Source organism: Patagioenas fasciata, chromosome 1, assembly GCF_037038585.1.
Source record: "Patagioenas fasciata isolate bPatFas1 chromosome 1, bPatFas1.hap1, whole genome shotgun sequence".
NCBI classification, from domain to species: Eukaryota; Metazoa; Chordata; class Aves; order Columbiformes; family Columbidae; genus Patagioenas; species Patagioenas fasciata.
The window spans coordinates 210,960,180-210,982,381 of record NC_092520.1 but is presented as its reverse complement, the minus strand read 5'-3'; the positions used below and the strand labels follow the sequence as shown (position 1 = coordinate 210,982,381).

At 44.7% G+C, this 22,202-nt stretch overlaps 1 protein-coding gene across 3 annotated transcripts in view; it reads right to left on the bottom strand.

The window, feature by feature from the left end:
- Nucleotides 1-22,202, bottom strand: part of SFMBT2 (Scm like with four mbt domains 2) — a 128,586-nt gene that overhangs the window by 23,029 nt on the left and 83,355 nt on the right. For all 3 annotated transcript variants that reach the window (XM_065855554.2, XM_071803535.1, XM_071803536.1), the window contains 6 exons: nucleotides 20,613-20,695; nucleotides 17,047-17,173; nucleotides 9,961-10,074; nucleotides 8,638-8,680; nucleotides 7,995-8,065; nucleotides 6,676-6,815 (listed from right to left, as the gene is read on the bottom strand). In XM_065855554.2, coding sequence (XP_065711626.1) covers nucleotides 6,676-6,815; nucleotides 7,995-8,065; nucleotides 8,638-8,680; nucleotides 9,961-10,074; nucleotides 17,047-17,173; nucleotides 20,613-20,695 — 578 coding nt within the window. The remainder of the gene's footprint in view (nucleotides 1-6,675; nucleotides 6,816-7,994; nucleotides 8,066-8,637; nucleotides 8,681-9,960; nucleotides 10,075-17,046; nucleotides 17,174-20,612; nucleotides 20,696-22,202) is intronic.

The window sequence follows — 22,202 nt, the reverse complement described above, 5'->3', positions numbered from 1 at the left end:
ACATCCAGGGAGTCATCCAATGCCTACATGGGAGCTTGTTGGGAAAGCTCTCCTTCAGAATCCTCCACCCAGGAGCAGAAAGCAAGCATCTCTTACTGACCAACTCCCACAAACAAGGCTGCCCTGCTCCGTTTTCAGGTTGATGGTGTTCGTAAGAGTTGTCAGAACAGCTAGGAAATGAGCAAGAAAATAAAGCCTGACCCTGCAAACAACAGTGTGGCCCTGCCTGGGCATTATCTCAGACATCTAATCAACCCCAGCCTTGCAAAGACACCCACACCAGGATTTTTGTCAAAGCTGCCCTGTCATCAGCAGGATTCTGTAAACTTCTAAACTCATTTTACAAAAGAGTGTTTTGTAAGAACAATAATCTCCCTTTAAAGGAATAAAAAAAATATGTTTTTTTTTAAAAAAAAAACCACCACACCAAAATTCTGGTTTTTACTCTTCTTGTATCTCAAAAAGTGACTGAGTTTGGCATTCTAGCCTGCAGCAGGAGTCCATCACCATGCTAACAGTGTTATCTTCTAACAACATTACCACTTCATATTACACACTATTAAACACTAGGGAGAAAAAAGAACACTTCGTTTCTTGTGGAAAAAATAACTGTGGTTAAAGCAAAACAGTGAAGAAACCAGTTTCCAGCTTTCTCTGGAGAGGGAAAGTCACTTCACCCACAACAGACTGGTCAAATCTTGGTCTGATTCACTAAATTCCCTTTGGCTGGAGTGTGACCAGTCTGAGATTTTGGCAGCTGCACTTTCAGCCCTCTCCATCAGGAACAGCCAGCGATGCCTTGGAGCAGAGAGACGGATTAGACAACATCAGCATTTGCTGCTACGCATCTATGAGGTTTTGCTTTGACACAGCTGAACTTTGGATTTTCAGGGTCAATTAGGCTGGAGTCACGTCAGTGAGAATGAGATGTGAGAATGATCACACAGCACCACCACAAGCCTCTACCCAACCTTACAGCACCTGACATCTTAGCTGTAAAGATTTCCATGCCACAGATTGTCAAGTGCACAAGGGCCCTTTTCTGAGCATGTCATAAAAATCATAGATTCATTGAGGTTGGAAAAGACCATTAAAATCATCGAGTCCAACTGTAGATGCCTCTGACCCTGGAACTGGATCTTCCAGAGGCCAATAACAGGTTTAGACGTGCCTGATGCCATCGGGCAGTTCAGCACCTTTCTTCCCATCATAGGTTTTTGGTATTCACACATTTCCCACCTCTCCACCACTATTCATTAATGTTCCCAACGCTGGATGAAGCTTTCTCAGGAGACATCACTGATGAACTGCGGTTTAAAATACCATTACACTTCTCCTAATGTTCAAGATCAGCATCCTTGTGAGGAGAAACTAAATTTCCCTCCTCTTTCTGAGAAGTGAGCCCACATCTTTTACATACCAGGATAGACCCTGACTCCCAGGACAGCCTCAGGCAGGAAAATAAAAAGTTATTTTATTTTCCTTGGAATAATGACATGTCTGTAGGACAGAAAGGGAAGGAAAAACAGAATTCTTTGGGATTTCTTCATTAGAAGATCAAGCACCCAGAACTGAGCTTTTGCCACAGTCAAGGCTGTAGGACTGTTGACACGTTTACAATAGTCCATGACATTTCAAAAATATCAATAGCCAGTTCCTAAATTGAAGGAACCACTAGAGATGAACTGAAGTCCACAGAGTAGTCCTGAAGAGGATGTTAGTGAATCCTCTTTCAGAAATGCAATTTGTCCTTCCAGACTATAGAAGGTTTCTGCCATTCCAACATCATACCTGATTACTGGAGATAACACTATCAGCCTGGCTCAATCATACACCTAAGGCTCAGCACAAGCTACTTAATTTTCTTAGCGCCATGATTTAATTATGCAAATTTCTCCTAGGAAGTGATGCTGTGCTCCAAAATAATCCAGTTGCACAGTGCAATAGCCTTCCTTCACAAATGCTGGCTGATTCCTCCTGTTTGCTTCAGCTGGACAGTCACATTACTTTTAAGTCCATTTACTTTTTAAATAGAGAATGAACAAAGTATCTTAAAAATAGTAAGAACAGTAAGCAATGAGGCTAATTAATCCTTACAGCATATTCCCCTAAAATATGCTGAGTTATAGATCATCTGAAGGCTTAAAAACATGTCTCATTTTAGCTAAACAGTGTTGTTGGCATGGGTGGAAGAACTGTTAAGACTTTTTATTTTTACATTCTGACCCAAGAACTTAATCCAAAGTTGACAATGTGTTTATTTTAATTTAACTTCAATTTAGCATTTATTCTGTATCTTAGTTAATACACAGTGACAATTTCGCAGCCCAGCTGCAGTTGCTGGATGGCAATAGTTGATGTCTTCACTGTATTTGGCTCTAAGTTTCAACTTATTTTCCAAACAAGCATCTCAGGAATGAGATAAGATTTGCAGCTATTAACAGGCATTACCACCTCACTTGCCTCTTGGGATGAAGAAAACCACAATAAACCACCAGTCTCATCAGAGACTTGTGCTGGCACCAGGAATAATGAACAGCCAAGCTTAAAAAAATACGTTTGGTGCTAGATAACACAAGAGTTACTTTTCGCTCACCTAAGGCTCTTACGGATGCAAGGATACATGAACACAAACAGAATTTAAATCAGTATTTTTGAACATACTACCAAATAAGTTCAATTGCTAACAAGATTTTCCTGGGAAATGTTGCTCACAGGCTGCCATTCTGCAAGGCACCTTAGCAGCTTCCTTCTGCTGAGCTCACAACCTCTGAACCCAACACTAAGACAAAGCAACTGGGCAGAAATCAGGGAGATGCACTAACAACACAGAACTCGGCAGAAACGCCTGTTCTTTTGGAAAAGAGGTGCTGCACAAAAGCAAACCTATCTGCTCTGCTTTTGTCCCAACACCCCAGGTGACAACAGCCCAGACTACTCAAACGGAAGGTGTTCCTACTCCACACTACAAGGGTATCTCCCAACCTTGTGTAATCCAGAGCCAGGCAGTACTGACCCACAGCTATCTCACTACCAGCATGCAGGCCAGTAGCACCAGGTTGTCTGGAGCTGGATCCAGGATGATCCTTCAAAAAAAAGAGGCTGAGGGAAGACCTTCTCGCTCTCTACAACTACCTGAAAGGAGGTTGGAGCGTGGAGGGTGGTGGTCTCTTCTCCCAAGTAGCAAGTGATAGGACAAGAGGAAATGGCCTCAAGTTGACCAGGGGAGGTTCAGATGGGATATTAGGAAAAATTTCTTCACATAAAGGGCTGTCATGCATTGGAACAGGCTGCCCAGGGCAGTGGTGGAGTCACCATCCCTGGAAGGGTTTAAAAGACACACAGATGAGGTTCTTAGGACATGGTTTAGTGCCAGTGTTGGATTAATGGTTGGACTCAGTCTTGAGGGGTCTCTTCCAACCAAATGATTCTGTGATTCACTGCACCAGTGACTGAGCTAAGGAAGGGCAAGACCTTGTGGGAAATGAGGGCTGAGGAGCTTCATGGACTCCAGTTGTGCCACATCTTTTATTACATCCCTCGTGAACTGTATGTGAAGGAAGGCAGAGGATGGGAAGCCATAATACTCCCTCAGCATCCAGCCAGGACCAAGGTCTCCCACCACCTGGTGCTACTGGGGAGAGGACATCTGGTCTTTTCTTGCTTTAGTGCTAATCCAGGACAAGGAATGGCGTAGGACTAAGTTGTCCAGCTGTTTTTAGTCTGGAGTTTCCATCAGTGCCAAAGAGAGCAAGATCTCCACCATGGAGACTACTGCCCACTGTGACCTGGCTGGCGACCAGCACAGGTTTTTACTAGAGCATCTCTAAGGGCAGTGAGTTGCAGCTGGAGACCATGGTGATTTAAACAGCTCTCACCAGACTTCTACTGACTCTGCTTTTCCTTCATAGCCGTTGTTTTGAGTTGTCTTTCCCACCCTCCCCTGTGTGTTGCCGAAGTAAAGCCTATGCATAATTTATCTATTCCAGACAAGTTATGCTGATGCATAATTTACAATGGCCTGCAATTTTCCTATATAGTGGAAGAGAGATAATTATAATGCATTTGCAGTCTTGAGGCCACATTGTCAGCGGATGTAAAGCAAGACAAAAGCATCAAGCTCAGCACTGAGTTTGGGTTCAGAGGGTTGGGGACCCTTGTGAACTCATCAGCTGTGCAATGCCTTGTGGCTGTGGTCTTGGGCTGGAGGAAACATCTCCTGTACTGCTCTCACCACTCAGCTCTGCAGCCCTTTTTGGTACCCTGGCAGCTGTTACAGATCTTCATGAGGTTCAACAAGGCCAAGTGCAAGGTCCTGCACCTGGGTTGGGGCAAGCCCTGGTATCGAGGCAGGCTAGGGGATTAAGGGATTGAGAACAGCCCTGTGGAGAACGACTCAGATGTGCTGGTGGATGGAAGATTGGACATGACCCTGCCATGTGCACTTGCAGCCCAGAAGGCCAATGGTGTCCTGGGCTGCACCATAAGGAGAGTGGGCAGCAGGTCAGGGAGGTGATTCTGCCCCTCTGCTCCGCTCTGGTGAGACCCCCCTGCAGTGCTGGTCCAGCTCTGGGTCCTCAGCACAGGACACACATGGACCTGTTGGAGAGGGGCCAGAGGAGCCACAGGAATGATCCGAGGCAGGAACAGCTCTGCTGGGAGGACAGGCTGAGAGAGCTGGGGTGTTCAGCTGGAGAAGAGAAGCTCCGGGGAGATCTTATTGTGGCCTTTCTGGACTTAAAAGGGGCCTGTAAGAAAGATGGGAACAGACTTTTTAGCAGGGCCTGTTGTGATAGGATGAGGGGTGATGGTTTTAAACTAAAGGAGGACAGGTTCAGGACAGACATGAGGAAGAAATTTTTTTACACTGTGGGTGGTGAGAACCTGGCCCAGCTTGCCCAGAGAGGTGGTGGATGAACCATCCCTGGAAACATCCCAGGCCAGGCTGGACGGGGCTCTGAGCAACCTGAGCTGGTGAAGATGTCCCTGCTCATGGCAGGGGTTGTGCTGGATGAGCTGTGAAGGTCCCTTCCAACCCAAACCATTCTATGATTCTGTGGTATCAATGTAGGGGTGTCGTCTTTGCCACTCCTTCCCTTCTCCATGTGCTGGGTACCCCTATCCTCCACATCGTCCATGGTTCTTTGAGCTGCTGACACCTCCCTCATCTCATCAGTAGTTGATATGAACCAGGTGTATCACCCAGGTGTATCTGTGAAAAGGCACAGCAAAAGAAAACAGGCTTCCTGTAGGAAACTCGGGCTGTTTTCCACAGTTGGTAATTGGTCCCATTGTTAGGAATCTGGAGAAGCTGAGGTCAGTCTATGCAGCAAAGTCCTAAGACACTACGGGAGGACCTGGCAGAAGCTTTTCACTGCTTATGTTTTCAAAATCCAAATTCCATGAGGAAAAGAGGAAGAAACATTAGCATAAGTATTGCCTGTGCCTGCTTCATGTTTCCCCCACGTTGCTTTTTCATTGCCTGTTTTTCAAGTGGCAGCAGATTGTTAACACTCCCCATCAGCAAGACACTATGGACTTGCTTTCAAATCTAGCAGCTGTCAACTTCTGCTCTGCAACCAGTTTATCCTGCATTCTGCTGCGGGCTACTTTTGACTTGTTCCTTTGAGACCCAAGTGTCCCACCTTCACAGGCAGCTGGATTATTGTGCTCTCTTCATGTGCTGCTGTGGATGAAGCAGTGCATATAGGTGATGTGGAGGTGAATGGGGACACAGAAGTCACTCGGCAGTACAGTACAGACGTGCTTTCAAAAGTGGTGGGTGATGTGGGAGGAATCTCACCTTTTCAGTGCTTAGGTTAAGAGCTGGGATTCATCTTGTTTCAGACAACTGCAATCATCCTGAGCTGAGTACTGAGGGTCTTGCAAACACATCTGATAAATGGAGACCTAGAAGTTCCCATGCTTTTCCCCCAAGGGCAGAAGGAGCCCTTCCTTCACATCAAGCACTCCTTGAGGACAGGAGCTGAGGGGAGACCTTCTCACTCTCTACAACTGCCTGAAAGGAGGTGGTAGCATGGAGGGTGTTGGTCTCTTCTCTCAAGTAACAAGGGACAGGATAAGAGGACATGGCCTCAAGTTGCACCAGGGGAGGCTCAGGTTGGACAATAGGGAAAATTCCTTCACAGAAAGGGTTGTTGGGCATTGGAACAGGCTGTCCAGGGCAGTGGTGGAGTCACCATCCCAGAGGGGGTTTAAAAGGCATTTATATGAGGTTCTTAGGGACATGGTTTAGTGCCAGAGTTAGGTTATGGTTGGACTCAGTGATCCCAAAGGTCTCTTCCAACTGAAATGGTTCTATGATTCTAAATTTGCTAGCCTAACAGCAGCATGGATGTGAAGAAACAGGTTGATGTCAATAATCACAGAGGTCCTCTTTGGGGATGACTCTGGTCAGAACATTAATTCTGTTGCACACAGTTAGATGAAACTTGCTCCCAACCACAAACTCCCCACATTTCAAAAATGTCACCTCTCCCATCAAAACCCACAAAGCATATACCTACCCTCTCTTCCCAGCTTGAAGTTTTGAGTTATGTAAACCAATACATAGCTCCAGGACAATTCTAGGTGTGTTTTTTTCAGATTCTGGACCTGGCAACCCATGACCCATGCTTTCTCCTGAAATCCCCCCAAAAGATAGCTGATCCATACCTCTTTGAGGACCAGCACGCACTTGCCAGGCCCGACAGACTGAGGTAGCTCTGCTATTCTGCCTTTGTTTAAATATGGACCTGAGAAGCAGCGGTGGTTGATGTAGAGCTGGGGGCAGCAGTATCTCCCATTGATGGTGCCTGCAAGGAGAAAGTAGCATTGACGTGCATGTAGCACTTCTGTACAATAAATTAGGAGCCCTTTTTCTTCCTCCTAGATGCGGGAAGGAGGGAAGAAGAGTAAATGAGGCACAAAGAAGTCTCTCCTGGGAAAGGGGGTAGAGAAGCCTCTGCTACTCAAATCTATCCAACATGGGAAAAGCAATTGCTTTTAATAGTAACTAATTTGTCTGCAGACCCTCCCAAAAGGAGAATCAGGAATGGATTTTATTCGTAATGTGACCCAAAGCTCTTCCATAGCTTGCATTGGAGACAAATGGGAAAGACTAAGTTGCAACTTGCCAGACAGGGAATGTATTGGGTGCTCTCACAAAAACGGAATAGGCTCAGGGTGGAAATTCAGGTGGAGGGCTCAACAAACCCCCATTGATCTACTGTCCAACCCGGTAAGCACTGAGGTGCCATTGCCCAGACCCAACGTGGAACTACAGAACAGTTTTCTTCATCTGGGCTAATTACCCTGGGCTACTTCATATCCCAGGAAGCGAAATGGGTACTTCTAAATGCAGTTCATGTGCTATCCAAGTGGTTATCCATTTTTTGGTTATCATACCCAAAAAGAGCCTGTTTCTCCCCATTTGATTGTAAGAGAGCCCTGGGATGTTGGCTCAGATGACAACGCACGCTTTGCAGTCTGTGAAATAAAGTGAGTTAAATCCTGCCCCTCCTGCAGAGTCTATGCAATTAACCGGATGAATATTGCATTCTCAGAGCTAAAGGGGAGGAAAAATTTACTTTAGCAGAAGTAGCAGCCATGCCACACAGTCCTGATGCTAACACAGGGACCCATTAAGTCCTGGTACAAGCAATTTCACTGATGCCAATTAAAAAGTCACATCCATCTCCACCAGAGTTTCGTTAGTCCGGTCCTAATATCATTAGCTGGAATGGGCAAGCTGCAGGGGAACTCTGATAACCCCAGCAAGATACGATGCTCACACATGGAGGACCAGACCCTCACATGCTGTCCATCATAAACTCTTTGCGATGTTGGTGGGTCCACATCACCTTACACCCCCTGGGGACGTGGTCCCATCTCCCCACCCGTATGACACTCTCACTCCCTTTTTGGGGTCATCCCCCTCCATACAGGCAACAGGTCCTTGAAATAAGGATCCTGCTGGTGCCGAGCAACCTCACCTGTTGTGTCGGGCTGAGGAATCGGGCAGAGGTCATGAGGTATTTTCTCAACAGGCACTGTGGATGGTAACCTGTTAAACAGCAATTCGGTGTATTTAATAGCGTCAGACAAGGCAAAGGGGCAGAACCAGCCTTCAGGATGGACCAAGAGATGCACCAAGACCTGCTCAGAGCGAGGAATGGGGATGCCTCAAATGCAACCCCACTTCCACACAGTTTATCGTAGCCCAGGGCCAGCATATTGCCGAAGAATGAGCCAGGTCCAGCCCTCCTCCAAAAATACACTCTGGTCTGTGAGCTTCAGCCCTTCAGGCTGCAAATATTCACACTTAAATCCCTTAAATTCTAGTTTCTAGAAACTGCAAGGGCTAGATCGGGAAATGCCCTCCTGGTGCACGTCCATCTTCCATAAGCATCCCTTACTGGCCATCAGACACTGGCCATACAGTCCCAGCTAGTAAAATATTTCTGTTTCAAAGACTTTTAACCATGCTCACAAATATTTTCAGTTTAAAATAATCCCCTTGCCAACTCTCCTGTGGTACCTGGGTAGTAGCAAAGTCACTCAGTTGCTGTTTATTATCTCCCCTGGAAGACCTGATGCATCACTGTAAAGATACCACCTTAAAAAACAAAAACTTACTGCTTTTCTGGTTGCACAACTGCAATTCTTCTCTTCCTTCGCACTGCAAAAATGAAGCAAGGAAGAAAATCACCAGTTTTGTACTCTTCCATCCTAAAAAGCATACCCATAATGCATAAAAAACTATATAAATGCGCTGACTATAAAATGACTTCTAACACAATGAAATGGTACTTAATTACTATCACCATCTTTTCTTGGTATTTTTTAAGTAAGTCACTACATCATTAAAACCTACTTTAAAGATGTAATAATACACTTAATCTTTCCTCTGGAATGCTAATATCATGTTTTATGGGAACGGTATAAAAAAATTAAAATAAAAACACAAATATTTTTCCATACAGAAACACATATGGATAAAATTACATTTTACAAGCATGATTACCTCCAGCATAATTTATCCCTAGCTATAAATTGCCATAAAGCTGCATAATGTTGCCATAGCAGTATTCTCCCAAATTAGGCCCCGGCTGCCTGATTTTTAACTTAAGCATATTTAACTCTTCAAAAGGGTTGGCACATTTTAAAATTTGCCTTTCAAATGTTAATTAATATAAACAGTGAGGCTAATTTTCATCTGGTGGCTTGAGATCAGGCCTGGATAGTTTCTGTGAGGAACGGAACACCACCCAGCCACTGAGCACTCATGAGCTGCCTTCAAATGCAAATGGAAAGGGAAGAACTTGGTCTTAATATGCACTGGAGGCAGAACAAAACACCACAGGCTTAATTGTTCTGGGAGAGATTTAAATTAAACACCAGGGAAACCTCTGAGCAGTGAAATAACGGGACAGATACCCTGGGAAGGGGCAGAAACTCCATCACAGGGGGCCAGCAAATATTTCTCAATTCAGATGGAGCAGATCCTCTTTTGGAGAGGGATGGACGGCCTCTTCATGTCCACTCCACCCTGTATTTTATGTTTCTTTTTTCCAATTTGAGGTCCTGTGTCCTTAATTCACTCAGCGGGGCAGGTGAACTTGGCTCAGCACAACAGAACCTGGTTTTGGTCTGACAACCCCACCACAAGCCCACAAACCACACTGCAATCCCAAACCACATAACAGCCTTTCCTAGTGCAAACAATCCCATTTTTAGAGGGACTTATCCCTCAGACAAGTACAAATTGCATAATACCAGTGCTGCAGAGTTTGGTCACTAACTAGATTTATTACTATTTATTACAGTACACTTAGAGCCTGGTTACTAGTCTGCTAGTTAGGCTGGTGGTTTCAAGAATTGGATTATAGCTATAAGACAAACTCTCTGATAAATCTGTAGATGTAATATCTACGCTGCTTGAGGTTTCCATGTACTTACAAACAGTTTTGTGTGGTGGAGTCAGGTTATAAGCATTCGCTTCACACCAGCCAACAGGGAAAATGTCCATAGACTCTACATCAACTATGTACTCTGGAGAGGGCATCTGTAAACCTATAAATACAAATTTATCATGTAATTTAGACATGGGAATACTGAGCTCAGAGCCATTCAAGCATTCATCATGAACCAAGGGAACCAGATGATGGAACACATAAAAATAAATCTGCTTCCCTGCATCAAAATCAGGCATCATTTCATCTTCCATTTTTCAGACAGCAATGATAAGGCTGTTGCATTTACAATGCGATTCCAGAGAAAATCCTCATTAAGAGCACTGTAAGGGTGCGCAGTGAAGCAGCCAAAAGTCAGAATGCTTAAACATGCACGAATCTCCCCACCAAGATGGCCTGATTGACTCTCAGGTTTTTTTTGCATAAGCAATTTAGCGGAACTTTTTGGGTGGTTGCTCTTAACGGTAACAGGGTGTATATGGGCTTCAACAGGATGGTACCTAATGTGACAGACCTTTACGCCCCAGTGCCCCCTTGAAACTTCTGTTTTGTGCAGTTGTGCCCTTTGAGTCGCTGTTTTCAAGGGCGAGCGATGGCCACCCTTCTGTCTAGAGGTGCCATGAATTCTTCTAGGGCACCGCACTGCACATGAAACATGAGCTGATCACCCACTGAGGGAGCAACAGTATAAAAACCCCAGCTGGGACAGATGCACTAAGATCTCTGGCATAACACTGACTCCAAAATCCCACTGAAAACCTTTGCAATTATCTTCCAGTTTGGTTATTATCCTTTAGAAGACACTCTCCTGTCTTGGTTTACATGGCTCACGCTCAAAGCCCATTGCAGCAAATGGAAATATTCCCACTGGCTTCGAGGTCATTTGAAAACAGCTTTGGGTCCCAAGTCAAGATCCTGTTTAGTTACTCCAGTTCTGTGCCTGGCCAGCAAGTTCACCCCCCTCTGTCATTTCCACCCTAGGACCTATAGTGCCAGCACCAGCATGGGGTAATCTAATAAAAGAGACCAAAGGATCAGCAGCTTCCCCTGCAGCGTCCTCGCCTTTGCATCTGTTACAGCATCTTCGCCTCCTGGTTAATGCAGCAGCGTTTGCTGCGCACAGCTACACGACTACGGGGAACTTCCCACTAATGAATGTTCACCAAGGGCTTGCGGTGTAATTGAAACAGTAATTGAACTTTGCGATGCGAATGGCACCCAGGCTGAGACGCAGCATTTGGATCCGTCTCGTCGCTATTAATAAACTTGCTGCACTCTGAGTGTGCGTGGTTGTATGAAGACCCAAACGAAGCAGGAAAATAGGTGCTGGTGCTTGTGCGGCTGGAGGAAATAACTTAAAAAAATTAAATCATGGTGTCTGAACAGATTCATGGATGTCTTCGTGGTATTCCTCTGAGTCCTGCATTGTGTTCACGCATTGTTCACTGAAGATAGTCTCTGTTTCACTGGGAGGTGGGGAAGGGATGAAGGCACATGATACAGGACACAACCTTCCCATATGAGCAGCTGAGCATCAATGCAAAGTCTCAGCCCCTGGTATTCCCTGAAAAAACATTTCCCTCCACGAGGAAGCATCAAGAGGTCACTTTCTCAGTTTGAACCTGATGAAAGCTGCACTCTCCAGTGGGCAGAGCATTTTCAGCTAACACCACAAATCCAGCCAAGGATCTGATGTGAGAACTGCTGAAGTCAGTGTCAAGACATGCATGAAGTGAGTAAGACATGGAGCAAGCCCTAAACAGAGCAAGACACCAACACAGTCCTCACCAAAATTTCACCAAACGTGGCAAAATCCACGGTTTTCATTACTGTAACTGTTCTATGGTGTCATTCTGACCCAATAAACAGATGAAATGTACTTCCTTGCTTGCAAACAACAATAAATGTGGCAGGAAAATTTTGTTTTTAAAGTTTACAGCTGTAGCCACCCAAATGAGGAAGGAAGCACCATAATGTCTGTTCTCCTGCAACATCACTACTCCTCTTGAACAACATGCTCACAGCTACTCTGTCCTCCTTGGTAATGCTTCTTCCTTCTGGCAATTGATAGCCCTGCCTTCCACTTCCAACATCTTACTGATTCGTTTGGCCTCACTCATATAAGCAGAAAACAGCTCGTTTGAGACTCATTAGTTTCATTTTATGCTGACATTCTCCCAGACTAAGAAATGTCTGTAAGACTTGAGATGTTAAATGGAAAAGAAGAGAACGGGGAGACTGGAAATAGGGTGAGGAAAACATCCATCTCCTGCTACAAATCCTGGGCAGAACAGAGCAGCAACTCTGGAAAACTCTCAAAGGGAGAATTATGGAAAACCTCCTTGGAGAAGTGATTAGCAAGAGGGTTTTCCTCAAATTCCTAAGCTGCACAGAGACTGAACATTATTACTTGTATAAATTCATACCAGGAATGCTTTGGCTTTAAAATCTAAAATGAACCAGTAAAAATTAACAATGCAGATGATGAGTAATAAAGAAGCAGGAAGTGATGGGATGAGCACAGCCTTGGATCAGCTCTGTGCTTCTCTTCCACCACGGGGGAACTATACTGCTGCTCATTAAATGCTCGCCCTGAAGTTTACAGACTTTTGCTACTGTACAAAGCGTGATTTATTAAGCAATGTTCCCTCACGTCTAACTCGACGCTGCTTAACTACTGCGTCCTGGTTTATGGCCGCAGCTTGGGCTGTCAAACGGTGAAAATGGGAGGGTGACAATGAAAGCTTCAGACGTGCCCATGATGGATGGTGGGACCCGAGGTCTTCAGCAATGGGCTCCCATGGTAGCTGGGGAGCCTTGGTGCTACCAGAATATAAATAATCACTTAGAAACAATAGTGTATTAATGGACTAAAAAAAATGCCACAGTTCAAGCCACATTTATTTTACAACTGTGCAAGCAGAGTGGGGTTTTTTTAATGCTTAGTTTTAGTGTAACACTGTGCATACTGTGGTCGTGTATTTCAACAGCAGCGAAGACTTCTTTTTGTTTTTGCAGTCTTTTGCATCCTTTCCTTTTACTACCGATCATTTTGTTTGAGATATAAAACAGGCATAAAGCATCTATATATCAGAATTCAAAAGACAAGGAGATGCACACAGGGGGTTTTTTATGACAAGTTGTAAGAAACATTCTTTAAGTAATTAAAAGACAGGGAGAAAGAGATGAGGGAGGGGAGCAAGGTGGGAGTGTGTGGCCATCTCCTTGCCCTCTATCCAGGCTCTTGGAGGACTAGTTGATTGAAAGATCCAAGAAACAGCACTTTCTATTCACTGTAATGGGTAAAAGTTTAATGAGCACCAAGTCCCTTTGAATACCTTACAGTTCAGGAAAAAAAAATAATACAAAATAAAGGATTCCCAAACTCCATAAAATTTTCATATGAAAGTGAAGGCACTTTGCCAGTTAAGAAGGGGAGCTGCCAAAATAGGTCGGATTCCTTGACCAGATGGTATAAATTGGGTAAGAGCCTTAGTAAGAAATCAATTTCAAACAAGTGTTGATTACAGCTCTTTACCAAAATAATTGTCTTGTGTCCAGAGCAGGTTGCAGATGAGCTTTTGCTACCTTGAGTCACAAGTCAACCAGTTATCTTAGACAACAAAAACAACCAAAGCTTGCTACTGCACATAGCTCTACTAAAAACAAAGATGCAATGTCATACCTGCTCTGTACACTGGAGATAAACAGAATCACAGGATGGCTGGGGTTGGAAGGGACCTCTGGAGATCATCCAGTCCAACCCACCTGCTAAAGCAGGTTCACCAGAACAGATCACACAGGAAGGTGTCCAGGTGGGTTTGAATGTCTCCAGAGAAGGAGACTCCACAACCTCTCTGGGCAGCATGGTCCAGGCTCTGGCACCTCAAAGTAAAGAAGTTTCTCCTCATATTCAGACGGAACCTCCCGTGCTTGAGTCTGTGCCCGTTACCCCTCATCCTGTTGTTGGGCACCACTGAACAGAGTCTGGTCCATCCTCTTGACACCCACCCTGAGATATTTATAACCATTGATGAGATCCCCTCTCAGCTTCTCTTCTCCAGCTCAACAGCCCCAGCTCTCTCAGTCTCCTCATCAGAAAGATGCTCCAGAACCTGCATCATCTTCATGGCTGCTGCTGGACTCTCTCCAGTAATTCCTTGTGCTTCTTAAACTGGAGAGCCCAGAACTGGACACAGTGCTCCAGACGGGGCCTCACCAGAGGTGACAAACTGCGTGGGGTGACAGCTATACGTCAGGGATGGAGAGGGATGACAGCCCAGCTCTCCTACATCTCCCATCTCTGCTGCATTTGGGCACACAGCTGCAGCTCTGCTCTCCCCACATGCCTGCCAGCCCAAACCACGAGGCTTCACAGTGAAGACACAAGAAGCACAAACGATCTGCCCTGCCAAGCTTTAGGTCAGGAGGAATCTCTCTTCAGGCAGCAATTGAGTTATAAACCCCCAAGTATGGAATTTATTGCAAAAGCATTGGGAAAGCCTTGTCTACCATAGAATAGAGCTAAACACCGCAGAACATCTGCCTCTATTATATTTTAGAGCAAGCTGCTAGCACAGATGAGGTACTTTGGGCTACCTGACAATGTGTTTACTAAATTTCAGGGCTTTGATTAGAGACCTTTCCTCTTGTACAAATGGCACTGCACATTGTCAGCCGCTGAAATACTTCTTGGGTTATTATAATCAATGCAGTATGATGCTGAAGGTGATGTGCCGGGTGATGATGAAGCAATACAGTTAGTATCCATCTGGCTTTCACCATCTTCCAGCAATAAAACACTGAGAGCTGAGTACTTTGCAGAGGAAAGGAGGTTCCTTTTGTGCAGATCAAACTTGAGCCTTCATCTCACATGGGATTTCTTCAAGAACCTCTTGTCAAGACCCCTGTTCCTCTGTCCTTTCCTGAAATCCTATGCTAGACTATGGTTTGTACTCCCATTAAACCTTTCCTAGCTGTTTTACCCTGGAAAGGTCAAAATAAACTTCATAAAGCTCTGAGAACTAGGGTTCAACTGCTTTTGCAGAAACAATCTTGACAGCAGACCAGACTTAATGCAGTTCAGCAGAATTACTCGTGAGCCAGCATATTGACCCCACGGGCCATCAGAGAAGACATGGGTGACTCCTTTCCTCCCTCTCCCTGCTACAGAGCTCCCATGGAGCAAGCAGTTGTCACTGACTTCAGCAAAGGGAAGACTTGCTCTGTTCCCTTTTGATTCTGCTCTCTGCAGGGCAACTCTGTAAGCTGGAGCTCAGCACAAGCTTCATTTCTCCCCAACCTTTCCTCCTCTTAGGAGTCTGGAGTACCAAAACCATACACTACTCCCTGAGTTGAAGAAGATGTTGGTCTCTTCTCCCAAGGAGCAAGTGATAGGACAAGAGGAAATGGCCTCAAGTTGCACCAGGGGAAGTTTAGATTGGATATTAGGAAAAAATTCTTCCCAAAAAGGGTTGTCGGGCACTGGAACAGCCTGCCCAGGGCAGTGGTGGAGTCACTAGAGTTAGGTTATGGTTGGACTCGATGATCCCAAGGGTGTCTTCTAACTGAAATGATTTCCACGATTCTGTACTATGACTGCACCTCGCTTTCCTCCCAGCTCACCAGGCTATCATGCCGTTGTATTATTGTAATACGTCCTGGAGTTGTACGTAGTGTTTAAGAGATATTGCTCTTTCGTCGGCCCAGTATCTCAACGATGCCTTGAAACATCTAGTGGCATGAGCAGATCTGCACAGTATCAACCTATCAGCAAGTGACCGCAAGCAAAGGAGTGGAGGTATTTTAATATCACACCTCCCTGAACCATCATGGTAGCTTGGGCAAATGCATTTTGTTTTGCAAATGGCAGGGTTCCGGCAAGATGTTGATTTTTGTCTGTATGGGGGCTGGTAACACATTTGCCTTGGCATTCATCAAGAGGCAGAAGCACAGATCTTACAGAGACTGGGGATGAGGAGAACTACAGGCCACCAGAAGTGCCTTTGATGTTTTCATGATTCTTCAGAAGAAAGCAAAGAAGTGTATTACATTTGCAGCTGATGCTGACTCAATTACTATTGATTTCAGAGGGACGTGGAGCTCTTATATCCCTTACAGATGAAGCCAGTAGCTTCAAAAAATAGTATGGGTAAATGGGTAAAAATTAACCTATTTTGTGACAACAATGGATTTTACAACAACTTTCTGGTTTATCACAGTGCCCATCAAAATACTTACCTGTGTGTGGCTTTCTGCTCTCGGTGGCTTTAAAAATAACACTGGCTTTAAAGCCATAATAAGAAGAATCTCTCTGTTGCTCTAAATTACACTTACTTAAGAAGTCTCTGCCCAGTTGAATTGAGAAAGAAAGTCCCAAGAGCAAAACACATAAAAATGAGCTCATCTACACCTCTTTTCAAGAAAGGTGGAAATGGAAGTTTTGCTATGGTATCATGTTCTGCTAGTTTTACAGCACTCTCCTAAATACCACCTGTACCGTGGTGATGTTCTCCATGGGATGATGGCTTTCCGAACTCCCTATAATAGAGCTGCCTGCAAGAGCTCTCTTAGATCAGCAAAGGAAATTACCCAAGCAAAGGAGGGAGAGATGTGAGCATGTGATGGTCATGGTGAAGAAGAGCATATATTGCAGAAGTTTCATGGACCTACGTCAAAAAAGGAGTGAACGAATGAGGGAGGGAAGGAGGATGGAATTTGTAGGGGGACAGGAGATCCCATGAGAGCACGTTGGGAACCACAGTGGAAGTCTCAGCTGCACAAGCGAGGCAAACATCCATTCCCAGATGGAGATCGATCATGATGGCAAGGAGGAGGTTTCTGTCATGAATGGAGACCACACTGGTAGAATCCACAGGGATGGGAGGGTGGAAGCTCTTGTGGCTCCCTCAGGGAGAGAACAGGCTAAGATAATTCTTTAATAACGTAATGTTGGTTGATGTGTATAAAATGGAAAGGCTGGATAAAGCAGTTTTGTGGAGAGGATGAAGGATAAAATTCAGAGAGTGTCTGAGTGAACCACACAAACACAAGCAGCCTTTACATCACGTACCTTCAAGGCGAAGCCACATTAACCGTCCTTTAACTGAGGTGACAGAAGCAACACATATCTCTGCAGGGTTCCTGGGGTTCACCGCCTCCAGCTTCATGTTCTTAGTAAAGCCACGGCTGAAGGATGTCTGAAAGAGTCAAGAGCCAACACTGAAATATGGCACTGCAGCACTGCATGACTTTAACTAGGCTGTCCACTGGGAAGCATAAATTCAGCACGGTTTGCTTTTCACTGGAAGTGCAGAATACACTGAAGAACATAGAGGCATCCAGATTCAAAAGGGAGCTGCCCTCGACACCCATATGAAAAAACAATGATGACAACAAATCAGGAAGGAATGTATTTCATGGTTTACTCCAACCCCTAATTCTCAGAGACTGAGACTCAGAGGTTACTCTACACCAGTTCCGCTTATATTTGAATGCTGGCTAGTGATGCATTTGCTGTTCACCATTGCTGATGGGAAATCACACAGAGGGTTCCCAGATCTGCTGTGCTTGAGCACCTCTCACCTTCTTAGGAGAAACCTTGTAAAGTAAATAACCCATCTTGCCTGAGACCAGAGAAACTCCTTCAGACATTTAGTTGCCCAGGCTGACTGAGGCTGGAGAAACCTGAGTAACCTATTCAAGTATGTTTTTCTTCATGGAGTATTTTAAGCTCCATGTACAAGGTCCTTCTCTGTAGACTTCAGGTACATAAGTTCATCAGTTGCAGGTGGGTGCAGATGGAGCCAGTTGTGTTCACTGCCACAGCAGTAACTCTGAACACTTAAATACAACCTAAATACAACTTAAATGCACTTAAACCAAAGAAACAGGTCTTTCACAGGTTATATGAGGCTTCCACTGCCCCCTCACTCTTCTCCAGTGAAGGCAAAGCCAGCTCTGATGTTAGAGCAATGCTCCCCAAAGAAGTGGTCATCATTCCAACTACAAAACACAGGACCAAAACGTATGGTCATGAGCTTGCAAGAATGCAGTATCCCCTGTTGTATTAAGAGTTTGGGTGTCCTAAGAGAAGCTGCTGACCAGCCCCTCCTGCACCTGCCAGAGCCAGGATGGCTCAGCCCTAACATAACAAACCAGAGCTCCTGTTTGGAGCCACTGCAGATGATCCCAAGTGCGGAGCAATCCCAAAACCCTACAACCCTCTCCAAAACCTTCCCCACCATCCTCAAGCTACTCTTCATCTACTTTCATCCTTACCTTCTGTCCCTTCCAGTGTCCCCTCTCCTTTCACTTCTGCTCAGTCCCTTCCCAACATCTCCACCACCAGAAAACACACTAGCGCAGTACCTGTGGCCATGCCAAGGCTTCTTTTCCTTGCATCTTCATCCCCTTTGTCCCACCTATTCTGCAACACACCAGCTCTGAACACTTGCATCTCTCTTTTTGCACACAGTAGCACAAAAAGGTTCCCCCTTGCAGCTGAGATTTTGGCTAACAATAATTAGGATGGGTAATAATTGTCACTGACTCAAAATGACATCAGTGTCTCATCCAGCAACCCCATGTGAACAACTGGAAGCCAGATTCAAATTAAGTCCTTCTGCTATTTGTAGCACCTCTGGTCATGGGCACTCCACCTTGACCAGTCACTGGAGCTCTTTGTGAGACTAAAAACTTACGGATTTGGTCTTTTTTTTCATCAAGGGGCCTTCCCAGAATGTGCTGCTGGTCTCAAACACTGCTTGGACTGCCACAAGCCTTGCTCAGCACATGGATCAGCTTCACCCTGTAAAAGCTGCCTCTGGCCAGGACTGCAGAAAAGCAGGGTGAGTCTGTTTAAATGCCTTTTATGTTGCCTAACAAGGAAATGTCATTTATCATCACACCGGCTCCTTTCATTGCAATTCGGTGCTGGAGGCTAATTTACACAGAATCAATGGCAAAATAGTTAGCTGGGAGTTTATTTTACTAAGCACTTGGTCATGTCGATCCATTTCATAAATGCCTCTCCTTGTTAAATATCTCCCCTTGGGGAAACAGTTACAGCATATCCACTTCCAGCACCACGTCTGGCTGCACTAGATGGAAGATGTGTTTGCAAAACACCTTCTATCAAAGAGCCGCTCACAGCCATGAAATAAATGGACCGACCTGCCAGGGAGGTTGTGCAAGAGATGACAGTGAGATTACATCTCCCTGCAGAGAATTGTGTCATTGAGTGAAAGAATAACAGACACTTGTTCATCTGATAAATGTTTCCTTAAAAGAAAAAAAAAGAGGGAAAAAAAGTGCTTAGACCTGATTTAATCTTTGGAGGATATTACGCAGAGACTCTTCTCAAAGCTGCCAGTGCTGAGAGCATAGATCCATTACTTGACAAAATGAGAAGAAATATAAAGAAAAGGGCGGGGTGGTTGTAGAAGAGAAGAAATGCAGCAGTTGTCTCACTCTGTTGGTGTGATGTAGCATTGTTCAGCTTCCCTCAGCACTTTCAGAAATCTTCACTTAAAGCCCCTTGAGGCAGAGGATTCTGCATAGAACAACACAATAAATGGGGCAAAGGAATCTCAACTCTGACTGGATTCCCAGGTCAAACTCTGTTCATGACACCGGTCTTCTGAATTCATCAACAAAAAGTGTTCACATTCATCAATTCACCGTCAAAGGTCTGTTCCAAGCCAGGTTGCCCTTGGGCCACCATAGATGAGGAAGATGATGTGAAAACACAGCTGGTGTCTTGTGAGACTGTCTTAGTTCTGCTTTTCATAAACACCTTCTGAGTACAGTAAAAAGCTATGTAACTCCCAGACGAACCTGCCTGTTCACCATTCACAACACCACTTTATTTTGCAAACCCTTCTTCACTCATTTTAGGTACCACCACATTTTCAGTTATTGATGAGATCTCAACTTCCATCAGTTGATGGGAGCGTGAAGAGCACCACATTATTGTAAAAGATAGAAGGCTACTTTCACCAAGTGACAAATACTTGTGGGATCAAGCCATGCCAGACTGCCATTGCCGTAAAAAAGCCTGCAAAAGACTATTTCCAAAGCTCTTAACGGCCTACAGTGTTAATGATGTGCTGCTCACTCACATCACTCTCGACATATCAAGGAGAACATGAACCATCCCCAAGACCAGAGCATCCATGCACGTTTATCACTCTTCTCACACTCTGAGCTCAACAGTTGCAACCTTAGCTTTTAAACACATTTGGTTTGGTTAAACATATCCCTTCAGAAATAAGAGAAAACACCCAACATGTGAAAAGGGTCAGATGATACCATGCAATTTTCTTTTCTCAGTGTTCGTTTTTTTTAATAGGACTTGAATTATTTGTAAAAGTCAGTTGAGATTCTTCTTGTGCTAGGTGCTATACAAAATCAGAGAGGATATAAGAAGCAGAAAATCTAAATGAATCAGATAAAGAGCAAGATGCTGTTTTTGATCTTTTAGGGATGGAGACCTGAAATATTTCTCAAGCTTCCTTCCTATGAGACATTCATAGTGGTCTGGGGGAACCTTTCAAAGCCTCACTGCAGATCTTCTGTGCAAGCAACCGTGTTTCACGTGATCAACAGGAGCGACACAAACGCAAAAAGAGAACTTACATTTCTAAAGCACAGGTGAGGCGCCGCCTCCGCTCCACACTGCTTCTGGTAGTCTGCCCAGTCAAAGTCCTGGCCAGAGTAACCTGCGGGGTGACAAAACAGAACGTGTCATCACCCTCTGCTTCGCACCAGACAGAGAGCACGGAATGGGCCCCAAGGAGGCAACTGTGTGTCCCAGCATCCCATCCCACCTCAGTGACCTCCGCACGATCAGTTCTCTGGATGCCTGTTTATACATCATGAGAGCCAACGCTTCTCCAGCCCCCACTCACACACCTTCTGCATTTTGCTTTGAAAACTATGCATCTTCATTAAAAAGTTATAAAACATATTCGTTTTCCTTATTTTCCCTTTCCTGTGAGCATCTCCCAGAATTTAATAAACCCATAACTACCTAATTTTCCAGATGGGACTAGCCATAGATCTCTTTCTCCTTCCTTTAGCTATCTGAAAGATGGGGTGATGGACATCAAGGGTCCCTCAGCAGTGGACAGGGAGAGGACAAGCACAGTCAGAAGCTGATCCACCCTCTTCCTCAAAGCACGAGATAAATTCTACTCTCTGTTCATTGATAGGGGTGTACCCTACATGACTGATTTTCCAGCAGCTCAGCGTACGAGGGCTGAATCCCATCACACTAAGCATGTCACCCAAGGTTATATGGAAATGGAGAGCAGAGCAGGAAAATAACCCAGATTTCCCAGCTCCCGGGCTAATGTCTCGGTAGCCAGACGATCCCTTCAGCCTCTACTTCTATGACAGAAAATGAAGCAACATTGATTTATATGGGTATCTTTCAAACAGTCCCATCACAGAGAGACAAAACAGACCTCTGCTCATTGATTCTTCTTACCTGGCTATCTAGGCAATAAAACCTAGGGACAGAAAGAGGGTGGGTTTTTTTCTTTTTGGTTTGTTTTGGATTTTTTTGTCTGTCTCAGCCTGTTTTTAAGGTGCTTGAAACTGGTGAGTGCTAATAGCATCCTGTGATGATACTGTTGAGACTGCAATAACATTATTGAGAACTCTCATTGGAAAGTTTCGGGAGTCACCTAACGGCCAAATTCTCCCCTCCTGGTGTCTCGGCCTCCCCTCATTTCACAGAACAACCCTCAATGCCTTTTTCATTGAGAGTCAAAAAGGAACTCTCCAGATCAGATGGGAATGAATCATTTATGACAATGAAAATCGTGAAATTCTTTTGTAGGCAGGAAAGGACTGGAATACTGCGTGGAGTCACCTATCAGTCACACAGACCCAAAAAAGGAGGTAAAAAATTCAAAAATAAAAATCCCAGGTATACTGATAAGGCGCAAGTATCTTGGATAAGATGAACTTCTGCTTCTAATGGTTGCGCACATACAAATTGAGATAAAGCCTTTGAGCAGAGAGAGTCCTAAAAGGTGCCTGTCTCTGTGGGGCATCAAAGCACACAATAATTCAGAAGCTAGAAATCAACATGCACAGGCAAGTAAAAAAGGGCCATTACTTATAATGTACATTTTTGATACCAAAAATTATCCTTGCACTGTTTTTTAACAAGTTTTTGCAACAGTATTTTCTTTCTGCTTCTTCCCCATCTCCTTTTTG